General features: G+C 35.8%; 1 protein-coding gene across 1 annotated transcript in view; it reads left to right on the plus strand.

Moving 5' to 3' along the window:
* The window catches only part of LOC101743362 (cyclic AMP response element-binding protein A), a 146,237-nt gene that overhangs the window by 104,037 nt on the left and 14,702 nt on the right, over positions 1–27,498 (plus strand). Inside the window, exons 2-3 of the mRNA XM_004927904.5 lie at positions 10,237–10,438; positions 26,431–26,621. Of these exons, the coding sequence (XP_004927961.1) occupies positions 10,237–10,438; positions 26,431–26,621 (393 nt within the window). The remainder of the gene's footprint in view (positions 1–10,236; positions 10,439–26,430; positions 26,622–27,498) is intronic.

Here is a 27,498-nt window from a genome sequence, read left to right on the forward strand (position 1 = left end):
GTCTTTACAGACCCCGACCTCCGCCAGAGCCAAACGCGCACCGCGCACCCACGGACTACTTGAGTTGCCTCAAGAGACACCGATTTCCACCGGGCTACGACTACGTAATAGCTACTGGTACGGTCGAACACAATACGGCCGATAGACTATCCTTACTCGAGTTTTCACCACAATTTAAGCTTGCTCTTCATCATCATCATTTACATCAACCTCGACTGGTATGTGTCATGCTGGCATTTTTCTTAGCCTATCATGTGGGTATTTGTAAGTACGTTTTGAATTTAAAGCTTTCAATGTGTAACGGTCACCATCCAATACTTTAACTACTTTAAACGGCCCTTTAAATTTCGGATCTAATTTCGTTTGATTACGCTCTTCGTTTTAGTGTGTGGACGAGCTCACAGCCCACCTTGTGTTAAGTGGCTACTGGAACCCATAGACATCCACAGCGCAAACGCACCACACACCTTGAGATAGAAGTTCTAAGGTCTCAGTATAGTTACAACCGCTGCCCCACCCTTCAAACCGAAATACACCACTGCTTCACGGCAGAAATAGGCAGGGTGATGGTACCCGTGCGGTCGACGGCACTATACGGAGCACCCGTCTGGTGCCACGTCCTTACCCACGAGAACGTCGCCGCGCTGCGACGCCGGCAGCGCGCGATCGCAGTCAGAGTTATTCAAGGATACCTCACAGTCTCCTACGAGGTGGCGTGCCCTAGCGCAAGTGCAGCCGGAGCGCGGGGGCTCCAATCTCGGCAGTCCGTGCTGGAGGCGTGGTCTCGTCGTTTGGCGGACCCGTCGGCCGGCCTCCGTACCGTCGAGGCGATCTGCCCGGTTCTCGCAGACTGGGTGGGCCGCGACCGCGGAAGTCTCACCTCCGGCTACCTGTGCAGACTCACAAAACATTTTACCACCATGCAAACTTCTTACCGCAACAAATCTTACCAGCCACCACGCAAACTACAATTTTACGGGTTCCACCTCTCCTACACGATGTTACTCCCTGCGGAAGCCAACCGCGAACACTTGTCAAGCACGCACAAGCACGCACTTCACCGGAAAAATCTGCATCCGTCAGCGGGACCCGAACACCGCCGCATCGCCAGACACGAACGCACCGGACGTCTTAACTTACAGGTCACGACGACTTCAGATGTGTCAATTTTTCTTCCCCACGGAAACTTGCTTGCTTTCTTGTTTGCTTGCTTGCTTGCTGGAGCCCGAAGTCATCGAACGTGTAGTGTTATTGGTATTGAATCTAGTAGATTCTAAAGTTTCAGCGACAATTCACAGTCTCATGTCCTGGTTTACTGCACTAGTGCCACGTAACTCTAGCAGAAGTCAGCCGCTTAAAATAATTCTTGTCGGAACTACCCACTCGTCATGACAGATCCATTATTGCGATCGAAGTTTCACTTGAGATTTGCACTTGCCTTAATTTCTTGCAATAGCTTGTTACGTGTTGTATTTCCGTTAGTAAATGCCATGTGATGAAGTCGACAGTCAAACTGGGCAACATGAGCCAGAACGTAAGATGTGACGATTTCTTCGTGGCTCAGATCTTCCATCGAGGTAACAGAAACGTTATTACACGACTTACGTATGCTGCATTCACGCTCTTGTGGCGTACCACTACTAGTATTCTGATCTGCATCATGTTTTTTTGCTGTACTTCGAACATGTTCAAACACGTCACGCCAGTGAGAGTAGAGTCCTGATCCCACTTCTGATGTCGGCTCACGTCAGGGATGGCTGAGCGGTAGGTTCCGTCATCACTCGTATTCGATTGAACTCAGTTTAGTCAATAAAACTTTTCAATAATAATTATTGAAACTCAACACACACAACTTTCACAATGACAGGATAAACCGACAGTTTCGTTGCATATACCGACAGACCGACTGACCGACTGACCGACTGACAGAGACTCACTGACTGAGACGGACGGAATTACTGTCTGACACGGAATGCCACGACTCTGTCCACGTACCGCCATTTTATACTGTGGCGTTACGGAGTCTACCCTTCATTTTGTGATATTTATCAAAACAACATTTCATCATTTAAAATAATAATCAAAACCACCGTCTTAATATTACTAAAAGTCGTTATCCACGACAACTAAAAGTCGTTATGCACGACATATACATATTTTAACCGTAATCATTGCATTTCACGTCGCCATTGAAACGACCAATACAAATACTATATCATGACAATGACATAAATTTCACGGAATTCAATCAATTCGGATCATCTTTACGATAATTAATAAAGTACATAAAAATTCGTTTAACGATAATTATAAAATTATCGCCAGTATCTAAGATGCTCGCTTACATCCGTAATTTTACAGGTTCGAATAATATTTTCTTATTTTTCAGTATTATTCGATTTTAATTGTAGAAGTGGATATCATATATAATACTTAAAATTGTATATACCAATTTGAGACGCACGTACATATCTGATTTGTTTTTAAAGTTGTTTTTGAAGATCCATAACGTCTTTGCGCATTAAAAGTGTACAATTTCCAAAAATATTCGAAATTGAGTTAATATGCGGAATCATTTGGTATCACCAGTATTTTTCTCATAAATACTGTCAAAAGAGCGCAGTTAGTTTAGTTATAGATTTTTTTTAAGTTTACCTATGTTAGGACTACTATTAACAAAATTAATACATGATTTTATCTTACTTTAAAAGACACAATGTAACTGGTAAAAATAAAAAAATAATGTGGCATAGATGATTAATATTAAAAATATCATATGTTAAACCTTTAAAACACTCTCCTGTAAAATTAGTAAGTTTTCAGATTATACAGTTTTAATGCGAGAAGGCGATATGACGAATGTCTTTCGCGTATCGATCGATATTTTGGCATTGAGAATGAAATGTTGCGAAATCGATAAACATAAGTTAAAGATTGGTCATCGGAAAGCATCGGCTCCGTTGGCTTCAGTGTGGTTGGGTTAAACAACTATTTTAACTCTTCGCAGTACTACGAATATAGTTTTTAAGGAATGATAAAATAGAAAAGTTAATTTCCCAGGTATCAGAAAATACGCCAACGAACCCAAATTATATTTGAATAAGTCTGCCGAGTCAGCCTCTGACAAATATTTTGTATATAATCTAATATTTCGGATTTATGAAGTACTAGCTGACCCGGCAGACTTCGTAGTGCCTCAATCGATAAATAAAAGACCTAAGTTTTTGTATAAAATAAACTTAAAACAAACAAAAGGAATCCGTCCGATGGGGGACACATCAAAGGGAAAACAAAATTGTTATTTTTATTTAATTTCGAGCACTTTCATATTTATCTACATTTTAAACCTTCTCTGGACTTCCATAAATAATTCAAGACCAAAATTAGCCAAATCGGTCAAGCCGTTTTCATGTTATGTAGTGACAACGGAAAACGGGTTTCATTTTTATATATATAGACTAGCACCCTCACAACGATTCTCATCATTAACGCCCCCGCAACTGATGTAGGGAGTCCAACACTCATATAAATATTAGCCTATCCATTAAGTACACGTATTTTCTACATGGTTACCAAGTTTCAAGTCAATCGGATGCACGGTTCAGTAGTTATAGCGGAACATCCGTAAAAACCACTGTAGATTTATATATTAGTATAAATATAAATGACATGCCAATGATTATTTTAGTATATAAAATTTTAGCATTATTCGGAACTCACACACGTTTATAAAACGAATTTCACAGTTTATGTACATGAAACCTTTAAACATATTTGAAGAATCTACGCCTATCCATTTAATTAACACAAAACAAAACAGAGTAACGACTATCTGTACTAAATAATCGTACAAAAAATCGCATTTTTTTTATTGCTTAGATGGGTGGACGAGCTCACAGCCCACCTGGTATTAAGTGGTTACTGGAGCCCATAAACATCTACAACGTAAATGCGCCACCCACCTTGAGATATAAGTTCTAAGGTCTCAGTATAGTTACAACGGCTACCCCACCCAACCGAAACGCATTACTGCTTCACGGCGGAAATAGGCGGGGTGGTGGGACCTACCCGTGCGGACTCCCAAGAGGTCCTACCACCGGTGATTACGCAAATTATATTTTTGCGGGTTTGATTTTTATTACACGATGTTATTCCTTCACCGTGGAAGTCAATAGTGAACATTTGTTGAGTACGTATTTCATTAGAAAAATTGGTACCCGCCTGAGATTCGAACACCGGTGCATCGCTCAACACGAATGCACCGGTCGTCTTATCTGTTAGGCCACGACGACTTCATGTCTAATAGGAACTTGGTAGTCCACGACTACGACGATCATAAAGTATTCATATACAAGTAATAATACAAGATAATACTAGTCACAGATTTAAAGAACGAGCTAAAGCCCGTATAACGTCAAGGCAAAATTTTAAAATAATGCAGCCGCTACAATGTACATTCATATCTGCATCGTAATGATTGAGTCGCGGCTTTGGTATTAGTTGCTTAAGTATATGTTGCATATAGACATAAAGTATTGTACATAGTAGTATATAGTATATAAAAGTACAATTATAGACAAAAACATAAATTTCTGGAATTTTTTTTGTTGCACAGTTGGGCGTGCGAAACAGGGGCACACCTGTGACCATAGGCCATAAAAAGTACAATGCAATCAGAGCCTACTTCGTGGCAGAAATGACAATAGCTTTCTTTCTTTCTTTAATCTTTTCACTTCCAAAAAGTCATACGTTCATAGATCTTGAAGTCTTTTTTTTAAATAAAAAATTCGCTAATATATTTAGAATACTGCACTTTTGTTTGGTCCATCATAATACGTAATTATAATGACATTTTAATGACCTTCAAAGTTGATGTCATAACAACTAAACACAATGCATATTCTTCTAAAAAATTTTAATATTGTGCTTTTGTATTTATTACTCATTGGGACTTTGCATAATCTTCCTTATTGTTTTCGCAAAGGTTATTTCAAAATGGCAACATACGTACGTTTTATCTTCGCATACCTTTGTAAATTCCAATGTAATGAATCCAATTTACTTTTGTATTATTGAACTTAATTATTGATTTACTATGATGACTTCATAAAAAAAGGGAATTGAAAACAGTCTGATATTTTATGAACATGAAATTAATTTACGACATTAATATAGTTAACCAATATTCTAATGTTAGTCTAATGTCAAGTGTGTAGAATTACCTAAAACGTAATCCGAACTTTTCCTCATTTGAGTAAAGAAATAATAGTCATAAAATCTACCAAAAAAAAAAGGTAAAGAATCAGTCGGACAGTAATAGTGTGGTTCGTGCTAATTAAAACAAACTCACATCGTATTATTTGCATCTTAAAGAATAGAAAGTGTGTTGTGAACAGCGAACGTGTTTCCAAAACAAGTTGCATTGAAACGAGGTAGTGTTACATTGAGGTTACATCACTTTTTAATTGATACCAATCGTGCATGCCACTCAGCTAACAAACGGCGAGAAGTGAGATCAGTTTTGCGTATGAGAACAGAATCATTGTTATGAGAATTGACCTATAATATCAGCATGATAAAATCTATTGACTATGTTATTTCTACCTTATTTATTTTTCTTTTTGAGCAGTCGAGCTCACTCTCGCAATATAGCTAAACGATTATTAGAGGGACGGCGGGATGGATGTAATATGCTTTGCGTCAACCTTGTCCCGCCGTCTCAGTAGCCTCGACTAGGCTCCGGCCCGGTCCGGGGTAGGGCGCCGGCTGTGAGCGGCAGGAGTTTTTAGTGAGGTTCAATTCCCACATACCTGCCGCGCGTTTGGGCGATCCGGCGATTTTCTCCTGTGGAAAAAAATAAAACAATTATCAGAGCTCTCATCGGCGCAGAGCAGTTGCTGGTAATAGATTATGGTGATTATACTTCTGGTAGGGAAAGTGTTGAGCCCGTATGGGTCCTATTTCTGCCGTGAAGCAGTAATGGGTTTCACTTTGACGGATGCGGCAGATGTTGTACTACTATAAAACTGAAACTTAAGCGTATCTCAAGTTGAGTGGTAGCTTTAGCGTTGTTTATCGGCTCCGGTAACATCAGCATGGGTCGCAAGCTCAAGACCTATCTAAGCAATAAAAAATAAAAGATTGCTACGCTGACTGACGGCCAAGCATCGCTACTCGATAGGTTCTCTAGATAAAACAACTGATAGCCATCTACAATGTGAATACAACCATCTAAGAAGAGACTTTAAATTGAAGATCAAATGTTATTATCGAACGGCCGACGATTCCTTCAATCTCGAACCTCATTTTCGGCAAAATAGACAGTTCATGCATTTACGTCATGCAAGCCAAATATTCCGATCTACCGTCAGTAATTCTGCAAATTTTAAATTTCGCGGCTTCATTTATACTAATGTTAATCTTTTATTGTGGAATTAGTTATAGAATACGTGCTAAATACGTATTACCCTATTAAATAACTGATATGAAAAAATTTCAACCTCGGTAGATTGCTTATTACAATGTCATTCGAACTACTCAGAAAGAATAAAGCTATTTTAACACGTTTTGTTTTAAATTCTTACAAATTCTAATCGACACTATGGACTACAACATTACTAATATGATTTGTATACAAGACTAAATTAAAATATCAATAATAATAATTAAACCGGTAAAGGTTTTAAAATTTGAATGAGAAAACCGATAAACAGCAATGCGATGTGGAAATTTAGGCTTTCATTTCACCGTAAAGCCAAATAAAATGTATTTAAAATATTTAAATAAGGCTATCGACTTTTTGGGCGTAGAGAACCCGCATACCAAATAGAATTAACATTAGGATCACGTTCCAAACAAAGCCTGTTCAGTTGGTATTTCCCACTCCAGCATCAATGGTTCAATACCCTCAATATTTTTGGCAACTGTCGAAGCGTATTTTTGAAAACAAAAGCGACGCACGGATCGTTCGACCGAAAATTTAAGTTGTCTTGAATACATTTAAGAAATCACATATATCTATGCAATAATAATAAGACATGTATGTGGATATTACAGAACGTTTGAAATAAAGACCGGATTTAGAAAGTTGATCGATGTTGAGCACCGGAAATTTTTGAGTTTAATTTAGCCGTCTTCCGTATTTCGTCACTGCACAATAAGCACGTAATTCATTTTTGCAAATAATGTTGTTTTCTTTAAGAAAACATACATTCTACTCTTGGTTTCTTATTAGTTTTAATAGGACCCAAATTTAGTGCTAAAACGAGTATCAGTACCAGTTATTGAATAATGATGATGATGATGATATGAATATTTAAAAAAAAACACATGTCCGCTGAGTTTCTTGCCAGGCTAGTTTTTGTAAATTGGCGGTAGTTCTTTTTGACGTTCAACAAGTGTGTACTTTCATTTATCTCTGTCTATCTATATATATAAAAATGAATTGCTGTTCGTTAGTCTCGATAAAACTCGAGAACGGCTGGACCGATTTGGCTAATTTTGGTCTTGAATTATTTGTGGAAGTCCAGAGAACGTTTAAAAGGTTTAGATAAATACGAAAATGCTCGGAATTAAATAAAAATAACAATTTTGTTTTTCCTTATATGTGTCTCCCGTCTGACGGATTCCTTTTGTTTGTTTTAAGTTTATTTCATACAAAACTTTAGGTCTTTTATTTATCGATTGAGGCACTACGAAGTCTGCCGGGTCAGCTAGTGTTGAATAACATTTTTTTTTGATTTGATTTGATTTTATTAGTATTATTTATGGTCGTAAATGTTTCGCTGTTCGTTTTATGGTGTCTTCGGAAGCTCATCACTATTCGGAAAGCGGTTGGGGTCGGCGACCGAGTTCGGCTAACCGGCGCGACCGTGGCCGTTCGTTCACTCGTCTATTCGCGTTACACTTGCGGCCAAGGTGAGGGACTAAACGTGTGATAGACGCACAAATTAACAAACGCCTCATTTTTTTTTTTTCCTGCAACTTAGCAATCTGTTTCTTCAAAAACAATAATCTAATTTGATTCGCGTTACACTTGCGGCCAAGATGAGGGACTATACGTGTGATAGACGCACAAATTAACAAACGCCTAATATATTTTTTCTTCTATTCTGCAACTTAGCAATCGTGCATCAAACAATCATCCTCGCCGGAAATTTTCAAGCTCAGATTAAAATCGCCCTACCTTGCACAATAATATGGCTCCGACGATATAACTGTACAAGTTGCTACTTATTTTGTATTTACTTGCATATTTTTTGTATTTATTTGTATTTAATCGTATGTAAGTCTATCTTATATTGTATTTATTTTTCACATGTGTATATAAGTATATATTTTTATGTAGGTTTATTAAGATATAGCACCGTCCAGTTTGCTTATTCCTCTCCCTGCAAGGTTGCCGCCAATTTATGTCACCGACTATTATTTGTTTTATATGCTTACTCTGTACATGTGGTGTTAAATAAAGAGTTATATTATTATTATTATTATTATTGGCAATCTGTTTCTTCAAAAACAATAATCTAATTTGATATCAGATTTTCATCAGGAAAAGTTGAGTTAGCTGAGTTGTGTCCCCAGTGGTACCATTCTCATCTCCTATCTGCAAATCTTTTTTGGTAGGTCTGTTATACCACTCCTTTTCAGGCGAGACTATCTTAGGCTGCCCTCCCCTGCAGCTCTGCAGCTATCTGATTAACGTGTTGGTCAAGTCGTCTTTAGTAATTCTTGCTGTATGTTTCAATTCCTTCCTTCACTGTTCTCAGATTCAAATCCAGATTTACGTATTTGTTACTTATGTATGGTGGAATGTTGAACATGGTTCTCATTGTTTTGCTTTGAAACCGCAATAAACCTTATTTGTACAAATGGCCGCTGGGTTTACAAAATGTATCATCGTTATTAATTTGTCTTAAAACATTTCCATTATGAATTTTAAAAGCATTAGACAAAAGATAACTCGATTACTTTCCTCAACGAATCTCGTAACGCTTCGAGAATATTAATTCTGATTTAAATTAATTGTGTGTTCCGAGAACGAAAATAAACAGCATTACTAATCATGCAACGTATAGATGTCACTCTATTTAAAGCCTATGAATTTTAAATCGCGTTCCTTTGACCGTAGCAACTACACTTTGTGAAGGACTTATAGGCCATTATTCTTTCAATATCCTATAACTTAAAATAATTCGAAGGCAGTCCCTAAAACATCGTTGAAAATAATAATCTTCTCTTCGAATTTAAAGACACTAATTAAAATATATCACAATGGTTTCTTTTATTATTTGTATGGGATCATTATAATTATTTTTTTTATAATCTACATTGAATGACTTCAGAAAACTCTAAATATCAGTTAAGCCAGTATTTTTAAGGGTCAGATCGGACGGTAAGCATTAGTAAACGAATTGATTACCGCCCAACGGGGGGTACTCGCCAGGGGAATAGTTACTAATGAAGTTAACGCCGAGTAGTTCGGGTATTGATTGATATTAAGTACAAAAAGAGGAAGGAAAAAAACAATGACAAAGAATATTGTTTAAATTTAGTGAAGCGCTAATCACATTAGGCGGTCACCATTTGTTTTAGGGCTTTCGAGCTTACGATCCTTCTGAGTAGTCAGTGTCAGGATTATCGACAATACGAATAACAATCTTCAGAATTGTATCAAATGAATAATATATCAGATAGACCCAATTATTGACAGAACTCGGAGTCACCGTTCGTATAATTATTATTCGGTGTTTTAAACTTCTCTGTAACGTTGACAGCTACACAAAGTTTTTATTAAAACTAAGAGACATGTGAATATAGAACATACGAACCAGAAAACAAACTTACAAATATTGAAATTAAGTAAATTGCGAATTATTGTATATTAAGTCCCTGGCTTGCGACCTTACAGAACATTTTCGTATTGGACTGTTGTCCAATGCCGATGCAGAGTAAGCTTTGTTGATCATTTGTTTCCATGGACAAAGTGAAAAGCATGCATCTCGCTTTATAAATTCAATTAATCACCATAATGAGAATTTAAACTAATATATGGATATGTGGAGATAGACTCTAAAAGGCTTTCTGTTCCAAGCATCATTGCAAAATTACGAGCGATGCTTGGAAATGAAGAGTAAAGAATAAAAGAACGGTTTTTGGACTCCATAGTTTTAATTGAAATAAATGAATGCACCTATAAAAAAAAGCAATAAGAGCAACATTTTTTTCTATTTACAGGAGATGCACGATATCTTGGATGAAGATGAAAGGTCCGACTGGCTGATCGAACGTGACTCCAAATCCGGCGTGGTGCTACACGATAGATTAATGACAGATGCGGCCCTAGGCGCTGCTGCACCCATCAAAACAGAACACTCGTATAGTCTACACTCCGATGTCGAATCAGCGCCACCCTCGCCGCATCATACCAAAGTTGATGGTAAGCTAATATTTAAACTTAGACCGAGATTTGCATATATCCACCTCAATCAGCGATCACCGTCCTCGCCGAAACCCTCGCTTGCGGCGAAGGGCTCGACGAGTAAATAAACCCATAGACACAGCCCACTGAGTTTCTCGCCGGATCTTCTCAGTGGGTCGCGTTTCCGATCCGGTGGTAGATTCTGCGAAGCACTGCTCTTGCTTGGGCCAGTGTTAGCAACAGTCCCGGTTTGAGCCCCGTGAGCTCACCTACTAGTTCGGTGAATCTAGAATAATCCCTCGAGGTTACTAGAATACGTAGCAAGAAAAATGCATATAACCGAATAAAAAAAAAACAGAAAGGTTTTCGATATACGTATATTTATTTAACCAATGTTTACTTGGTTAATGTTAAAAGATATTGACACGATAACCCTGTTATCGTGGGCGCAGCTAATTACATATTCGGCTTGAGCGATTGTCGAATCTCCCGGATTCACTCTCGGTGCTATTAGGCTCGTGAAGCACCGGTCACTGTCCTCGTCGAATATGTCGATTACGACGAAGAGTCCGAGCAAACTAACTAATTCCGATTCCGAAGAGTCCGAGCAAACTAACTAAGCCCATTGGATTTCTCGCCAGACTTCAGTGCGTTGCGATTCCGATCCGGTGGTAAATTCTGCGATGCTACTCTTGCTAGGACAAGTGCTAGCAAATTCTGTAAGGTTAAGCCCGTGAGCTCATCTACCCATCCGCCAGAACCTTGAATATCTCTTTAGGTTACCAGCGACTATGTAGGGAAGTTAAAAGATATATAATATCAGTTTAGTATTTTCTTCCGTTTTCGCGAGTCGTAGACATAAATCAAACAACTTTTACGGTTTTAATCTCGCCTGCTTTACTATAATTATCTTACGTCTTTACGTAGAAAATAATATAATAATACAATATAATTTAATATAATAAGCGCGTTAAATATCGAATTGAAAAATTAAAGACGTGTTTTACATAAAATGATACATTTACAAACATTAAAGAAAAAAATTTTTCGACCTAGTACAAATCTTTACTACCAGTTAAATCAAACGCCTAACTGTTTGGGTTTTTTTTTTCTAATGGCACAATTCATTACGATAAATGCTTCAGTAGTTTACTCAACCTGGTTTGTTGAAATTTTAACAAAAAATCTTTAGCCTAAGGGATGTGACGAAGGTTGCAACATCCGATCATTTGAAGCTTAAGTTGTCTGAAATTTCGCAACAATTCACGGACGAATAAAACGATCATTTTTTTTTCTAATACTGTAAATTCAAAATAATAGTACTTAGTTAATAACTTAGAACTCCTTTTTAAGTTATTAACAGCTCGAACTTTAAGGAAGATAACAAAAAGGAAAAACATGAGTGTTACTAAAATCGGTTTGGCTACTTCGGCATAACACTTTTCAGAACAATCAAGCAAATATATGTATAGAATTTTTTTTAGCAATTTTCATGAGCGCGCCATACATACAAATTGGAATTAAACTTGTGCTGTAGGATGGTATATGTGAGTTGAACTGGGTTGAACCCAAAAACCATTTCGATCCACACGCCAGAAAGGGTTTTGGAGAAATTTTAACGTACATCCCTAGCTAGTTTAAATTAAAGCCACAGTCCCACGGGATTACAGACCCTCGGTCATTGGCGACACGTACTTTTCGGTTGGCGGGCTGACCAGACACCTCCTGCATTCGTAATGACCTATCTAACGGTGTCTTGCAAGAGTTGATTTCACGGCACCTGATTAAATCTGATGCAAAACAGTGAGCTCTTATTCCACTAGACGGCTAACTCGAAAAGCTACTCCATCCCGGTGTTAAATCGTCACTAGAGCCCATAGACATCTACAACGTAAATGCGCCACCCACCTTAAGATATAAGTTCTAAGGTCTCAGTATAGTTACAACGGCTACCCCACCGTTCAAACCGAAACGCGTTACTGCTTTACTGCAGAAATAGGCGGGGTGGTGGTACCTACCCGTTCGGACTCACAAGAGGTCCTACCACTAGTCAATATACAAAAATATGTACTTCTGGAAGGTTAGTATAATATAACGAGAAAAATAAATAGAAACGTGGACTATATAGTGAACATAATAGTGAACAGTAGCCTTCAAAATAGTAGATTATTATCGGCAACCTTTGGCCGACCTTGCCCTCTGATTTCGCACACATTACCGCCATTACACGTTTATACCCAATGATGTTTATACTGGTATCATTTGAATACTACACGAGGCTTTTGCGTTATGACCAATACCTATATATTAATACGTGAAGCAAAAACTTTATACCCCTTTTTACCAAAATTGCACGGATGGAGGATTAGGAGAAATTTTCCACACTTATAGAGAGAATATAGAGAAGGAGTGCAGAATGCTAATTTTTTTTTAAATTATGCATTAATAATACATTAAATCAATAAAAAAACCATATTTGACACACAAACATATTATTATATATACTCTTTGTTTACTGTTAAACTTTTGTTATTGCGTAAAGTCTGTGGTCATATTGAGAATAGGTTAATATTTTTTATATTTAATATAATTTATCTGTAGTGTAGTGTTGGCGAAATCTGTAATTAAAGAAGTATAATAAATAGCCTTTGACAATAGAACCATAATAATGTTCAAACTTATAATTTCAATTAATTATTATCGAATTTCGACTACCACTAGTATTTTTTTAAACTTTGAATTTAGTCTTCTATTAATTCTCTTCTATTAATCTGTTGGAATATCTTTGGAATTGTCTTTAATGCGATCAAAAATAAAAGCTATCATTGCAATGGACTTATATATTTTAATGACCTTGAATCGCAGACACAAGGTCGAGTCTCTCGCTGTGAGTCTCATGATCGCCAAGACCTTCGAAAAAGTGTGCACACAATAAACTCTAAAAAGTAATAAAACACTATGGTAAATTCTTCTAAGTGAACTTCTTCGCATTCAACTTTTATGGTGAAGCATAGTAGGTTCATGTAATAAAAAAATAAAAAATCATAATAACAAATAATAGTATACGCTCCTATTGCGTATTGTAAGCTCACACAGATAGGTGCCATCATCTTGCCTATTTCTGCCCTGAAACAGTCAAGCCTTCCGTTTTAAAGGGTGAGACAACAGTTATATATGATATTTATGAGGCCCGGTAACCATCAGATAAGTTAACTCCTTAACCTTAAGCCTTAACTGATATATGCGATAAACTTAAATAAAACCTTATATAAAAGCGCCACTCCATGGAGTTTATTATCTTAAAGAGTCCCTGGGAGAAAAAAGGTAGTGTGCAAGGAATTCAATAGTGTTTGGCAAAATAGCCAATATTGAATCTTAAATTTTCGATTTCTGAATTTCACTAATATTTGATCTAAAGAGTAGAACTTCTTTTTTTCATTCTGGCATTCGGATTTTTGAGATGCCAACATGGTGAGCGTCGAAATTATTTACTGTTCAATTATTATTAAAAACATACGTATTTTATTATACTCTGTTATATAAAAATTCAACCGAGCGCATTGAAATGTAGTTGATTTATTTGAAATAAATTGGGTGGGAAATTGAATGAGATTAAATGAAATGACATGATGGAAATGTTCCAGTAAAATGGACCGCTTTAACTCAAACATCAGTGTATTTTTCGAAAGAACTCAAGAAGCCAAGTGTAGAGGTAGTTTATTCATTTTCCCATTAAAAAATAATTTTACTAAGTAAAACAATTCACACCATCTTGCTCCTCGTGCTCCCGCCAAATAGTCCGTGAACTCTCTGGGTTTGATTTAAAAAAAGTTGAAAATCAAAATAAAGAATTTTTTTAGCGCAAAGATATCACACCATACAGCCATGTAATAGTTTTAACAGCTGGTAAGTAATGTGTTTGTATTCGTTTGTCTTCATAACGTCATTTAGTTCAAATGCGTACTCATTAAGTTATGTAATTTTATTGTACTGTGATTGCGATACACGCGCGTAGAATTGGAATTTCAGCGATTCATTATCAATATAGATATTAATAAATAAACATTCCTACTTCACCAAAATAGTACAAATTACTTAAAACTAATAAGATTTTAAATGGATTTTCAAAGTTTAAGAATCTTTAAATAAAGCCGTCGTTTTTCGGAAAATTTTAACCATTAAACAAATAATAAATTAAGTACCAATGGGTAACAAATATGTAAATATGTAAGAAATGTCAAAATATATTATTTTTTCCCGCACTATAGACACTTTGAAATCTACATTATAATTCATTTTTAATTACGTATTTCATTATTTTCAACTTCAAACCATCAACAGCACAAGATGATTCAACAGAATTTTTTTTTGTGACAATATTTTTCAACTTACAATACAACAATATAATTTTAATGATAATTTTTAATTTGTTGTCTTCACACGTTAACGACTTGTTTGTACGTCTGTACCGGCACTCGTTGTCCGTGTGAATTCAGATAACTCTTGACATTATGCACTTTGGGCCTTGCGTGATGCCCATAATGATATTTACAATGTCGTTGCTACGAATTTTATTTAATATTTTACGGATGCAGTTATCAACTATTTAAATCGTGCAGTTATCTAAATTTTGTTACGTTCCGTTTTTTTTGACACTAAATAGTAATAAAATGAGGCAGAAGACACGTTTCTCACAATAATACTTAAATAATGTTCTAAAAACATTCACTGTGTTCCAAAAGCTTGATTTCAATCATCTATACTAATACTAATACTAATAATATTATAAAGAGGAAAGATTTGTTTGTTTGTTTGTTTCGAATAGGCTCCGAAACTACTGGACCGATTTGAAAAATTCTTTTTCCATTAGAAGCCGACATTGTCCCTGATGAACATAGGCTACTTTTTTCTTTTTTTTTTTGTTTCATGTGTGTTTTAATGTTTCCGAAGCGAAGCGAGGGCGGGTCGCTATTATTAAATATAGTTGTTGTTGAAAATTTCATTGCGATGTTTTTACAATTCGGTTATTTTTTAAGATTTTTTGGAATCTATGTTAGATATAGAAATAATCACAACCCTTAGATATTCAATTAGCAATCTTAATGTAAATCCGGTAGATACCGTATATAATTTGCAATTGTCATTAAAATTACAAATATATTTTGTTTTAAAATGTCAAAATACACATCATAGAAGCATAGAACGATTTATGAATCATGTAACAAATAACAATCCTGTAATTAGAATTGATATCAAGTATATAATTAATAATGTGTATAAAGGTAAAATTAATACATCTGTAAAATCCATTGGCTAAATACAACAAAATTTACATTGATCATTCGCAATATATAGACTTTTACGAAAAATATTAAAATAATTTTGTGGTATCTTGTCATGTTTATTAGTAATATTCAACTTTAGAATATACTCTGCTATACTTTTTACTGGTGGTAGGACCTCTTGTGAGACCGCACGGGTAGGTACCACCACCCCGCCTATTTCTGCCGTGAAGCAATAACGCGTTTCGGTTTCAAGGGTGGGGCAGCCGTTGTAACTATACTGAGATCTTAGAACTTATATCTCAAGGTGTGTGGCGCATTTACGCTGTAGATTTCTATGGGCTCCAGTAACCACTTAACACCAGGTGGGCTGTGAGCTCGTCCACACATCTAAGCAATAAAAAAAAAAAACTCGTAATAGTGTACAGTTTTTATGGTCATAGATGTGATTTTCAATTCTCGGTTCAGATGATACCTCAGATTTTGTCTATTAAAGTTTCAGCGTTATAATAATTATGGCTAAACTGAATAAAATAAGCACGACGAACGCTTAATCTGTGATATTTTGTCGTGGAAGCGGGTCGTATTGTATCGTGAATTATTAAAACAATTACTTTTAATCATGAACTTTTTTTTTAGTAAATCTTCAAAGGCCATACGCTAATGATTATTTTCCAAGGTCCAGATGCTCGATAAGATATGAAGCTATGAACTAAGCTATAAGATATGAACTGGAAATTATCGCTTTATTATCTGTTCAGAATCCAGCTAATGATATTTTTCGCACGTTTCAAAACAGAACGTTTAGATAAATCGTATTCGTTATCAGAAACGACAAACATTGATTGAGCAGATCGAAAAACAGATGTTCTATCGTTTCAAACATTTGTGATAAATTATTCAATAGATAATAATTATGAAACAAAACATACCGATGATTGAGTCGTGTTGAAACAGCCAGGGCTTTATTAATGATGTACACCAAGAGCTAAGATGACTTGTATTTGTAACATGTGATCTTTTTCCTATTTTTTTTTTGCTTAGATTGGTGGACGAGCTAACGGCCCACCTGGTGTTAGTAGTTACTGGAGTCCATAGACATCTACAACGTAAATGCCGCCACCCACCTTAAGATATGAGTTCTAAGGACTCAGTATAGTTACAACGGCTGCCCCACCCTTCAAACCGAAACGCATTACTGCTTCACGGCAGAAATAAGCAGGGCGGTGGTACCTACCCGTGCCTACTCACAAGAGGTCCTACCACCAGTAAAGGCCATCACTAGTCGGTATTTCTCATAACAGACTGTTTGTGGTCATGTAGAATGTGATACACTCATTTAAAATGTCCAGGTATCAAGATAATAGGCGAATCGTTATGTAGTTCAAGAAGCCGAGTGAATCACCTTCACACGGATCAGTTGCCTTGCTAATGGCATTTAAAATCAGTTTACTCTATCCATGAACACCAGGAAACATTTATTGACACTGTCAATTAACTTAATACAATCGGCAACAGATCGTAATCCCGTAATGAATCGGTCAACTGTCTTTTAATCAGTTTCCTTGTGCACTTGTGTTCATTCATCTGCACAAACCACCAATCTGGACATTTATTTTAATGTAGATCTTTTTCTTTATTGCTTACACACGCTGTTAATTTTACTCAACATAGCTTAGCTCGAGTTCATACTGTACGCCAGGTGCCACAGTTGCGTGCCGGAAGGCTTCTGCGGAAACAATTTGTACAAGACTCTACACACTGTAAATTGACTACACTAGCGATCATTTATACCACAGCTAGTGGTACAAATATTACGAAGGACTTTAAGGCTATTAATTTATTAATATTGTTAAAGGCCCAATTGACATACGATTGTAAGGGGATTCCACTTGGGATCTGGTCAAATATCCTGGTAGTATATACAGCTATCTATTCAGCATGTGAATATCGATTGATCAGATTACCAGCTAATTACAGCTTAATTAAAATTATTTAAAAATACTTTTACGGTTTAATCAAGCTTTTTATTGTAACCATATTATTTCTGGCATTTCAAATACTTTACAGTTTTCGTAGTGGCACGGACGACTGTTATTTGTCGATATTTAAATATTGTGCTATTTACCGTCAATTTTATAATAATAACATTAATAACAAAACTATATTAAAGTATATTGTAATAGTAGAGACCTAGCACAATATTCATATTCACCTATAAATTTATCACAACTCTAGAATTCGAAACTTCGATGACACGACGACTAAAATCATACCTAATTAGTTCTATGTTAACAATTGTATTAAGCTTACAGAAATTCAATGTCTTGCTTCATCTATATAATAATACGTGAAGCAAAAACTTTGTATCCCTTTTTACGAAAACTGCGCGGACGGAGGAGTATGAAATTTTCCACACTTATAGAGAATATAGAGAAGAAGTGCACAATTCTAATATTTTTTTAAAATATTGCATAAAATATACATTAAATCAATAAAGAAAACATTACATACACTACATACCAAGTATTTGACGCACACACGCATGCATACTATTTATTGTCAAACTTTTGTTCTTGACGTCTGCGGTCAAATTGAGAATAGATTAAATATTGTTTGTCTTTATTAAATTTTTTTTATAGTGTAGCCTTGGCAAAATTTGTGATTATAGAAGTATAAAATACAATCATAATAGTGTACAAACTTACAATTCCAATTAATTATAGTCGAATTTCGACTACTGCGGGACCACTAGTACATATTACGAATTTTACAAAGTCAAAATCTGTCCGCAATGCATACTGTACGTATTCATCACTCACCGTGTCTTATCTTTCTAATCGTGTTCGAAACTGATTGTCAATACGAGACAGATAACGCAATGGAAACATCCCTAGCTTAAACAAATTTAATTAATATGACTTTAATTTTGGATAAATCAAGTACATCGCTAACGAAGTAGAAATTATAAGTAGTTTACAAAAATCACTGGAGTTGATTTCACCAGCCACATGACCTATATCAATTTGGTGTACCCACAAGTGAAAGGAATCAGGAGGTCAACGCACTTTGATGGATGACTACGTTTTGTCTCGAAATGTCAAGATTCCTATTAAATTAAGATGGATCGTGACTTAAGAGTCAGAAGTAAGATAACTCTTATATACCTGTGTAAGCTGTACCCGTTCGCTTCGCTGGGCATTTCAAATTAACATTATTATTTCTTACCCCCACAAAGATTCTCATCATTAACGCCCCCACAACTGGTGTAGGGAGTCCAACACTCATATAAATATTAGCCTATCCATTAAGTACATTTATTTTCATGGTTCAGTAGTTATAACGGAAATTCCGTAAAAACCACTGTAGATTTCTATATTAGTATAGATTTTATGCAGTTTTACAGAAGATGTTTTAATGTGAATTAAAAGTCAAAGCAGGGACTTCATAACAGAAAAGCTTTTCATTTATGCTGCCTACTGCTATTATTTAGCACGGTAAAGTGATTAAACTCAAATAGTTCATTGAAATCAAAACCATCGATGTATTGCTCACACGAGCTGTTTATTCCTTGATATAAATGGAAAACAATATTTTGCTAAGTTAACCCTAAATACTAAATAATATCGCAAATTCGTATTTAGTCTAAAACGAGGGTAGAAGGCGCTCGAGGTCATTGACTACTTGAGTCAGTCAGGTGGTTAAAATTTTTTTTTGCATACATTGCGTGGATTGCAAAAAAAAATTTCAATCATATTTCAGATTTATCATATTAGAAATCGCCAGTAGGTACTACAACTTTTGATTTTCGGAAACCAAACACCCCATAATATGTGTTACTTTTTATTGCACTAGATAGGCCAGCTCATGTCTAGGCTGGGGTTAAGTGATTACCCACCTGAATTCTACAATCCACGCCGAGACAAAAGGACAAACGTTCAATCATGTTCTGCTATGCCAATATACGGGTATACTACAAAGTCAAGCACAAATAAGTTTTCTCTTTTCTTTTTTTAAATTTTTTTTCCTCTCTGCGTTCGCATTTATGAATGTCGAAGAAATGATGGATAGTAACGCTGCAATTATGTACACATATATACGTGTTAAATATTCATGATTGTAGTTATTACTATACACTTTCTAGCTGTAAAATAATAAATTTCTCTTGAAAGTCTGCGAGTTTTATAACGCATAGATGGGCAGTTTCGTGTGTATTTTATTGCGTAATACTAGTACCGATTAAATATTACAAAAATAATAATAAATAATAATATAGTCATCACATTTCACGATATTTAAAATATTATGTATACATTTCTTCTTTTCGTTATGTCTTTTCAAACAATTAATAAAAGTGAAATTGTTTAATGTGTTTAAAATGACACGAAGGTCTTTAATTCTATTGGTTTTTTTCGTATTATTTAGTTCAGAATTTTTATCTAAGAGAAACGTTTAATTTTGTTTTATTTGAAAAAGAAAACTTCTCACGCGTTTAATTATTAGGAACCAATATCAAGATTAGACCAGTAGTTTTTTAGTTATTATTAACAATGCATTTGATAATTGACTGCGACCAATATACTAATTTTATTTTGATGAAGTCGGTTTTCTTCTTTCAAGTTTGTTGCAGTATTCAAATATATTTAAAAATTTCTTCAATAACCTATTTATCCTTGTAGCATGAAGCACAAGTATCTTAAGATATGAGATGAAAATCTATATTGTATTAATATGAGTTACCTTCTTTCATACAAAAATAGATGCGAAACAAACGGACGCGAGAAAATTTAAATAAGTTTTTTTTAAACTCATCCACATTTGTTCGCTGTTAATTATCTACATAAGACAATTATTTATTAACATTAAAAGCTTTGTTGAAACAAACAAAAAAATAATTACGGCCTACAAATTTAAGGATACTTATACGTTGAGAGTTTCACAAAAGCGAACATACTAAGTAGTAAGTATATATCATTTACCTTTAATTTACCCGAGAACAGCAGCGATTTAGACCTTCCAATGTACAAATATTGATAAAACAACATCAATTGAACGAGCTGGTGGTAAGACCTCTTTACTGGTGGTAGGACCTCTTGTGAGTCCGCGCTGGTAGGTACCACTACCCTGCCTATTTCTGCCGTGAAGCAGTGATGCGTTTCGGTTTGAAGGGTGGGGCAGCCGTTGTGACTATACTTGAGACCATAGAACTTATGGCGTATTTACGTTGTAGATGTCTATGGGCTCCGGTAACTACTTAACACCAGGTGGACTGTGAGCTCGTCCACCAATCTAACCAAAAAAAAAAAGAAGAGCTCCTAGAAGATTGAAGCTAACAGCCGATTCTAAGCGACGAAACTCATAACGTTTGCTTTGACTAAACAAGAATTTGATCTAATTCCCTTCTTATTCCTGATGAATCTTATTCCCTAAAGGCTTTTTATTTAAAACATCTCATAGCATTAGCATTCTCAAAACAAATAAACTCTCTCGTCTAACAATTGATTCGACTGAGGTTTTGAAATTAAACTCAAAGCACGATTCCGTAATAGTTCTTAAATACGTCCTATCAAAATAACGTTCTTAGATAGATGTCATTTGACGATTGTGCCACACAGCCGGCAATAATAGATGATGTCATAATGATGAATGGTATTTGCATTCGGCTTAGTTAAATAGAACAACGGTTCTTGTATTCAGAATAAGGATGTCGGCTTGTTGACGGATGTAGTGTATCGTAATATGTAAATACTCATAGGATACATACTTTTAGTTTTAGGCACTTTGTAGGCAGCGGCTTGGCTCTGCCCCTGACATTGCTGAAGTCCATGGGCGACGGTAACCACTCACCATCAGGTGGGTCGTATGCTCGTCTGCCTACAAGGGCAATAAAAAAGAAGGCACGTGACAAAAACGAAAAATATGTTATTACTTTTAAATACATATGTTTTTCGAATGACAAAGTTTAAAAAATTTCGAACAAAATGAATATACATACATATAAAGTCAAATTATGTCAAAATGCTTAAAGACAAAAATAAAGAAAAAGAAAAAAATATTATAAAACACACGGAAAATCTTCATACCGAAAAAATGGCAATAGGTGATAATATCCGTTAACTTAAACTTTATTTCTCTTTAAGTAGCTTATTCCTATTATTAAAAATTTAGAAAAAAGCGTATCGTATCTCAAATACGTATCTATTCCTGTATATAATAACATTTTCACATAAAAATAAGACCCATGCATATTGAACTTGATTGCAATAAAAAATAATAACCTCCGAAAATTTGTTTCGATCTTCCTAAGTTACGAATACTTACTGAGATTTTTTCAGTGGACTTTTTGGAGGATCCCGAGAAGTTACGTCCAGCGGCTTTGTTTCATTTTCCCACTTTTGTGCACTTTCACAGATATTAAACCTTAATAAACCACCGTTATTACACATTTAAACCTGAAGAAACACAAAATAGACAAAAATAAAACAAATCACACAACTTCACTCCTCGCATTCCCGCCAAAAAGTCCAAAACAAAATTAAGAATAATATATGGTTATATAACTTATATAACATTATATTAATTACCTAAGTCCTGAAATTTCACGGATAATATAACTAATTTCACGGCTAAAATTTTACTACAAACTCAAATAGCTCACTATATCAATACAGAATTCTCTTAAATTATAACAATACCTTTGTAAAAGTCGGTTAATGTAAAATCAATATTTAATTAATTTGGTTACGAAATTTACTGACGCTCGTTTTTGTTTCATGTTCTAGAAATTTCTTGCTTACAACTTAATTACTTAATCGTGTGTTCTTGTTTGAAGAATTACGACACGATTAGGAAATCGAAATATATTTTGGTATTGTTGTTGTGAGTTTTTACAATAAATGTACGTTCTTCTTCGAGATTTTCAGTTTTCATAGTATTTTTCAAATCACGTTAGGTTTTTTTCCCATAGACACAGCCCACTGAGTTTCTCGCCGGATCTTCTCAGTGGGTCGCGTTTCCGATCCGGTGGTAGATTCTGCGAAGCACTGCTCTTGCTAGGGTCAGTGTTAGCAACTCTCCGGTTGAACCCCGCGAGCTCACCTACAAACGTTAGGGCGAAGCTGAAATAGCCTCTCAAGGCTATCAGCATAGGTTTAAAATAAAAAAAAGTAGGTTTTTAGGCCACGAGCGTCTTCATTCACTTCGTAAACCTAAAGGTGTAAAATACCTCCCGAGACCTGAGATGCAGACGGTGTATTCACAGTACGACAATCTTCCTACAAGCAGTCTGCATTACAATATTGTTAGGTTAACATTACCGTACTTGGTATACCAGAAGGTTCTTGGTTACTTTGGTCATATTGCTCGGCGGCCACCAGACAACCTTGAAAGATTGATTGTGGTGGGCAAGGTAGAAGGGAAAAGACCCGTCGGCCGGCCACCAAACCGTTGGTCGGATCAGATAACTGCGCTCACTGGACTCTGTTGCGAACGCCCTGAGAGAAGCCGAAAACCGAAGCAAATGGAAGCTGAGAATACAAAGAGCCACGAAGGGCTTTCAAGGACACGACCTTCAGCAATGAAGTATTCGACTAAGAAGAAGAAGAACTTCGCACATTGCTAATGTTGAAGTCAACAAGTTAGCAAAGTAATCAGATAACGGTATGTGACTCATGAAATGTTGATAAACAATCGCTTGGGCAATAAAAAAATCTTCTGTGCACTTTACAGTACGTAAGGTTCTCGTGTTAATTGCAGATTATATAATAAATATTAATGTATATTCACTCAGAAAGCCACGAAACCAGAAGACAACTTATGAAATAATCTGACATTAAATAATTAAATAAAGATATTTAATTGTTAAATTTTTCAATGCTCTAAATCAGCCTTTCCCAAAGTGGGCGATAACGCCCCCTTGTGGGCGCTGCAGGCCTAAAGGGGGGCGGTAAGAGACTCAGAAAAAAATGGGGGCGTTTTGTAGAAGCTTGGGAGGCGATTTGTAATTTTATCTAGGATGACTCTTAGACACCGACTAAGCTCTCGCTATAGTTGTTTTTAAGTAGGTGAAAAAATGGGGGCGCTAAAAAATAATTTATTCCAAAAGTGGGCAGTAGACAAAATAAGTTTGGGAACCCCTGCTCTAAATGAAAGAAAATTTTTATACCTTAAGTGGTTGCCGACAACGATATTGTGATTATACATCATAATGTAACACAGCTTGATCTATGAGGTTACAAAGTATATCAATTCTACCAATACAAATTCTTTCTAAGTATAGAAAATCGGAACGCATCGTACGCTACATTCAGGAAGATATGGGCCGGATTGTCTTCTTAATTTGTACTGGCTCTGCTACAGAATTAATGTTCTTATATAGAAATAAAATAATATTTAAATTAAAAACAAAGAATTTTTTTTTTTAAATATATAAGTTATACATGTCACAAAAAGGGATTTATACAAAACGCCTCATATTCAATGTATAATTTTATTATTATCTTAACAGTTTCGACAAAAAATTAGCATTAACTTCTTTACCATTTAAATTTAAAACAAAATGTTAATTAATTAAGTTTTGTCTCAATACACGAATATTGTATTTTTTTTTATCTTTTTTTTTTTATTTTTTTTTTATTGCTTAGATGAGTGGACGAGCTCACAGCCCACCTGGTGTTAAGATCGATAAGATTTAGTTTCTAAGGGCAAACAAAAACCTTAAATAATTGTGGCATGCAAAAAAGTAATAAAAATATATTATTACTAGCTGACCCAGCAGGCTTCGTAGTGCCTCAATTGAGAAACAAAAGACCTAAACTTTTGTATAAAATAAACTTAAAACAAACGAAATCAAAGGAAAAACAAAATTGTTATTTTTATTTAATTCCGAGCATTTTCATATTTATCTACCTTTTAAACCTTCCCTGGACTTCCACAAATAATTTAAGACCAAAATTAGTCAAATCGGTCCAGCTCTTCTCGAGTTTTAGCGAGACTAACGAACAGCAATTCATTTATATATATATATAGATAATCAGAGAAGTTTCCAGAGAAACTCAAAACAATGCCAAATTTTAATTTTGTAAAGCAACGCAATAATTTTGAATACGAAGCAACTACTTAAAATTCATACGTTTCAAATTAGCTGCACTTTGCACCGCTGTACTGTTTTCATTGCTCTGAATAACTGCAAACCCCACTTAAATTGACGTGTAAATTCAGCAAAAACGTTTTAATAGATTTCCAAGAATAATATATTGCGTGAATGTACGTTTGATTAATACCATTAGATTATATTAATTTGGAATTCTGTGTATCGAAGAAAAACAAAATACAGGGTGTAACGGAATAAAAGTACACCTATACTAAGATAAATATTAATGGTATTCATGTTCTTAAGAATCTATGTATCGAAGCCGAATATTGACATAATTAAGGACCAGTCCGAGTTTGGTCTTGAGGGAATTTGGTGTCGTCATCATCTACAACCTGCCTTAGTTTTTAGGATGGAACTTTTTTTTTTTTCCTACCTAAGATGGTATCCTGGAGTGGCTCTTCCAACGTAACCGTAACTAGTAGGTGAGCTCACGGGGCTCAAACCTGACGACGATGCTAACACGAACCCTAGCAAGAGTCGTGCTTCGCAGAATCTACCACCGGATCGGAATCGCGACCCACTGAGAAGATCCGGCGAGAAACTCAGTGGGCTGTGTCTGAGAGTTAATTTACTCGTCGAGCCCTTCGTCGCAAGCGACGGGTTCGACGAGAACGGTGACCGGTGCTTGAAGTACCTAGAAGCACCGTTAGTGGATCGGGAGGATCCGAGATGACGTGTTTTGGGCGACGTCGACTGCTTTCCATTCTGTCCGCAGGATCGGGAATGTGGGATCGACCCCAAAACACTTACGTATATAATAATTGTGAGTAAGCACAGGTAGGCACCACCACCCTGCCTATTTGCCGTGAAGCAGTAATACGTTTCTTGAAGGGTGGGGCAGCTGTTGTAACTATACTTGAGACCTTAGAACTTATATCTCAAGATGGGTGGCGCATTTACGTTGTGGATGTCTATGGGCTCCAGTAACCACTTAACATCAGGTGGGCTGTGAGCTCGTCCACCCATCTAAGCAATAAAAAAATAAAAGTAATAGATTCGTAAACTACTGGTGGTAGGACCTCTTGTAAGTCCGCGCGGGTAGGTACCACCGCCCTGCCTATTTCTGCCGTGAAGCAGTACTGCGTTTGGATTTGAAGGGCGGGGCAGCCGTTGTAACTATACTGAGATCTTAGAGCTTATATCTCAAAGTGGGTGGCGCATTTACGTTGTAGATGTCTATGGGCTCCAGTAACCACTTAACATCAGGTAGACTGTGAGCTCGTCCACCCACCTTAGCAATAAAAAGAAGAGAAAAAAGTCCAATTTAGCCTATCACGTATATTTTAATCCTCTTTAATATTTGTTTAATTTATAGAGTAAATGGGGAAACAATTTGCAAGCACCTACTGAAATTTCACTAAATTTCTTCATTCAATATTAGTTCAATATTAACTCCTGAAGGATTTATTTCTTCAGACGTATACAATGTAATGGCTTCTACTAGCAAGTACCTTAAGCGCAATGTTTACCCTTATTCGGTCATTAACGCCCACTTCTAATTAAGTAATAGATTCGTAGACTAGGTACCTAATCCTGGTCCTGGATAAATACAAGGGAATCCTCGTAATTTTCAGATATGGAAGACGAATGCTACCCAGCGATGCCGGCCAGCGCCTGGAGTAGTCGGCGACGGTCCAGTGAATCGCCGCCCCGGGAAGTGAAGTCGGAGCCTAAATCTGAACCGGAGTCCCCGACAAGCTCCTGTCCCCCTTCACCGACACCTGGCACACCGCTCACACATCTTGACTATGTTATTGATCATACGGTAAGGAATGGTTTGCTTTACTTTAAAATGCTTAAACTCGAGACATTCTTCTTTGGCATATCGTCTTTTCGCATTAAAGTGTATAATTTCCAAAAATATTCGAAATTGAGTTAATAATATGCGGAATCATTTGGTATCACTAGTATTTTTCTAATAAATACTGTCAAAAGAGCGTAGTTTAGTTTTAGTTTTTTTTTTAGTTTACCTATGTTTTGACTATTAACAAACTTAATACATGATTTTATCTTACTTTAAAAGACAGATAATGTAACTGGTACAAATTAAAAAATAAATTTGCAAAGATGATTAATATTAAAAATATCGCATGTTAAACCTTTAAAACAGTCTCCTGTAAAATTAGTAAGTTTTGAGATTATACAGTTTTAATGCTAGAAGACGATATGTCTACAATACGACTAAGACGTATTTAGATCCTGGGCGAATTAAATTTTGCGTTACTAGTGTTGGTGGATCTATTGGGAGGAACAACAGTCGCCTGTATCTCCCGCCTTTAAAACCGGGCTCTTTTGTGTTAATGATAAGCTAGTTAATCTTATCAACTCACGCGACATACACTAAACTATTAATTAAAAATCAAATTAAATTGTTTTCCATACGTTGTAAAGTAAAAATGTCTATCGTACCATTCAACAATTTATCGCCATATATATTGGAAATGCGAACCGTTATTTTGTATATTAAAAAATTAGGGGCCTAATAACATATCTAACCCGCGTCGGGTATTACTCATCAAAACGTATTTAATTACAAACGTACGCGTCACGAGCGAAATCATCTCAATTCACATCAACTCGATAATAATAGCGTTGTAAGTTGTACCTAGAGATGAAAATAAGATTGAAAAAAATAAATCGAT

Source organism: Bombyx mori, chromosome 13, assembly GCF_030269925.1.
Source record: "Bombyx mori chromosome 13, ASM3026992v2".
Lineage (NCBI taxonomy): Eukaryota > Metazoa > Arthropoda > Insecta > Lepidoptera > Bombycidae > Bombyx > Bombyx mori.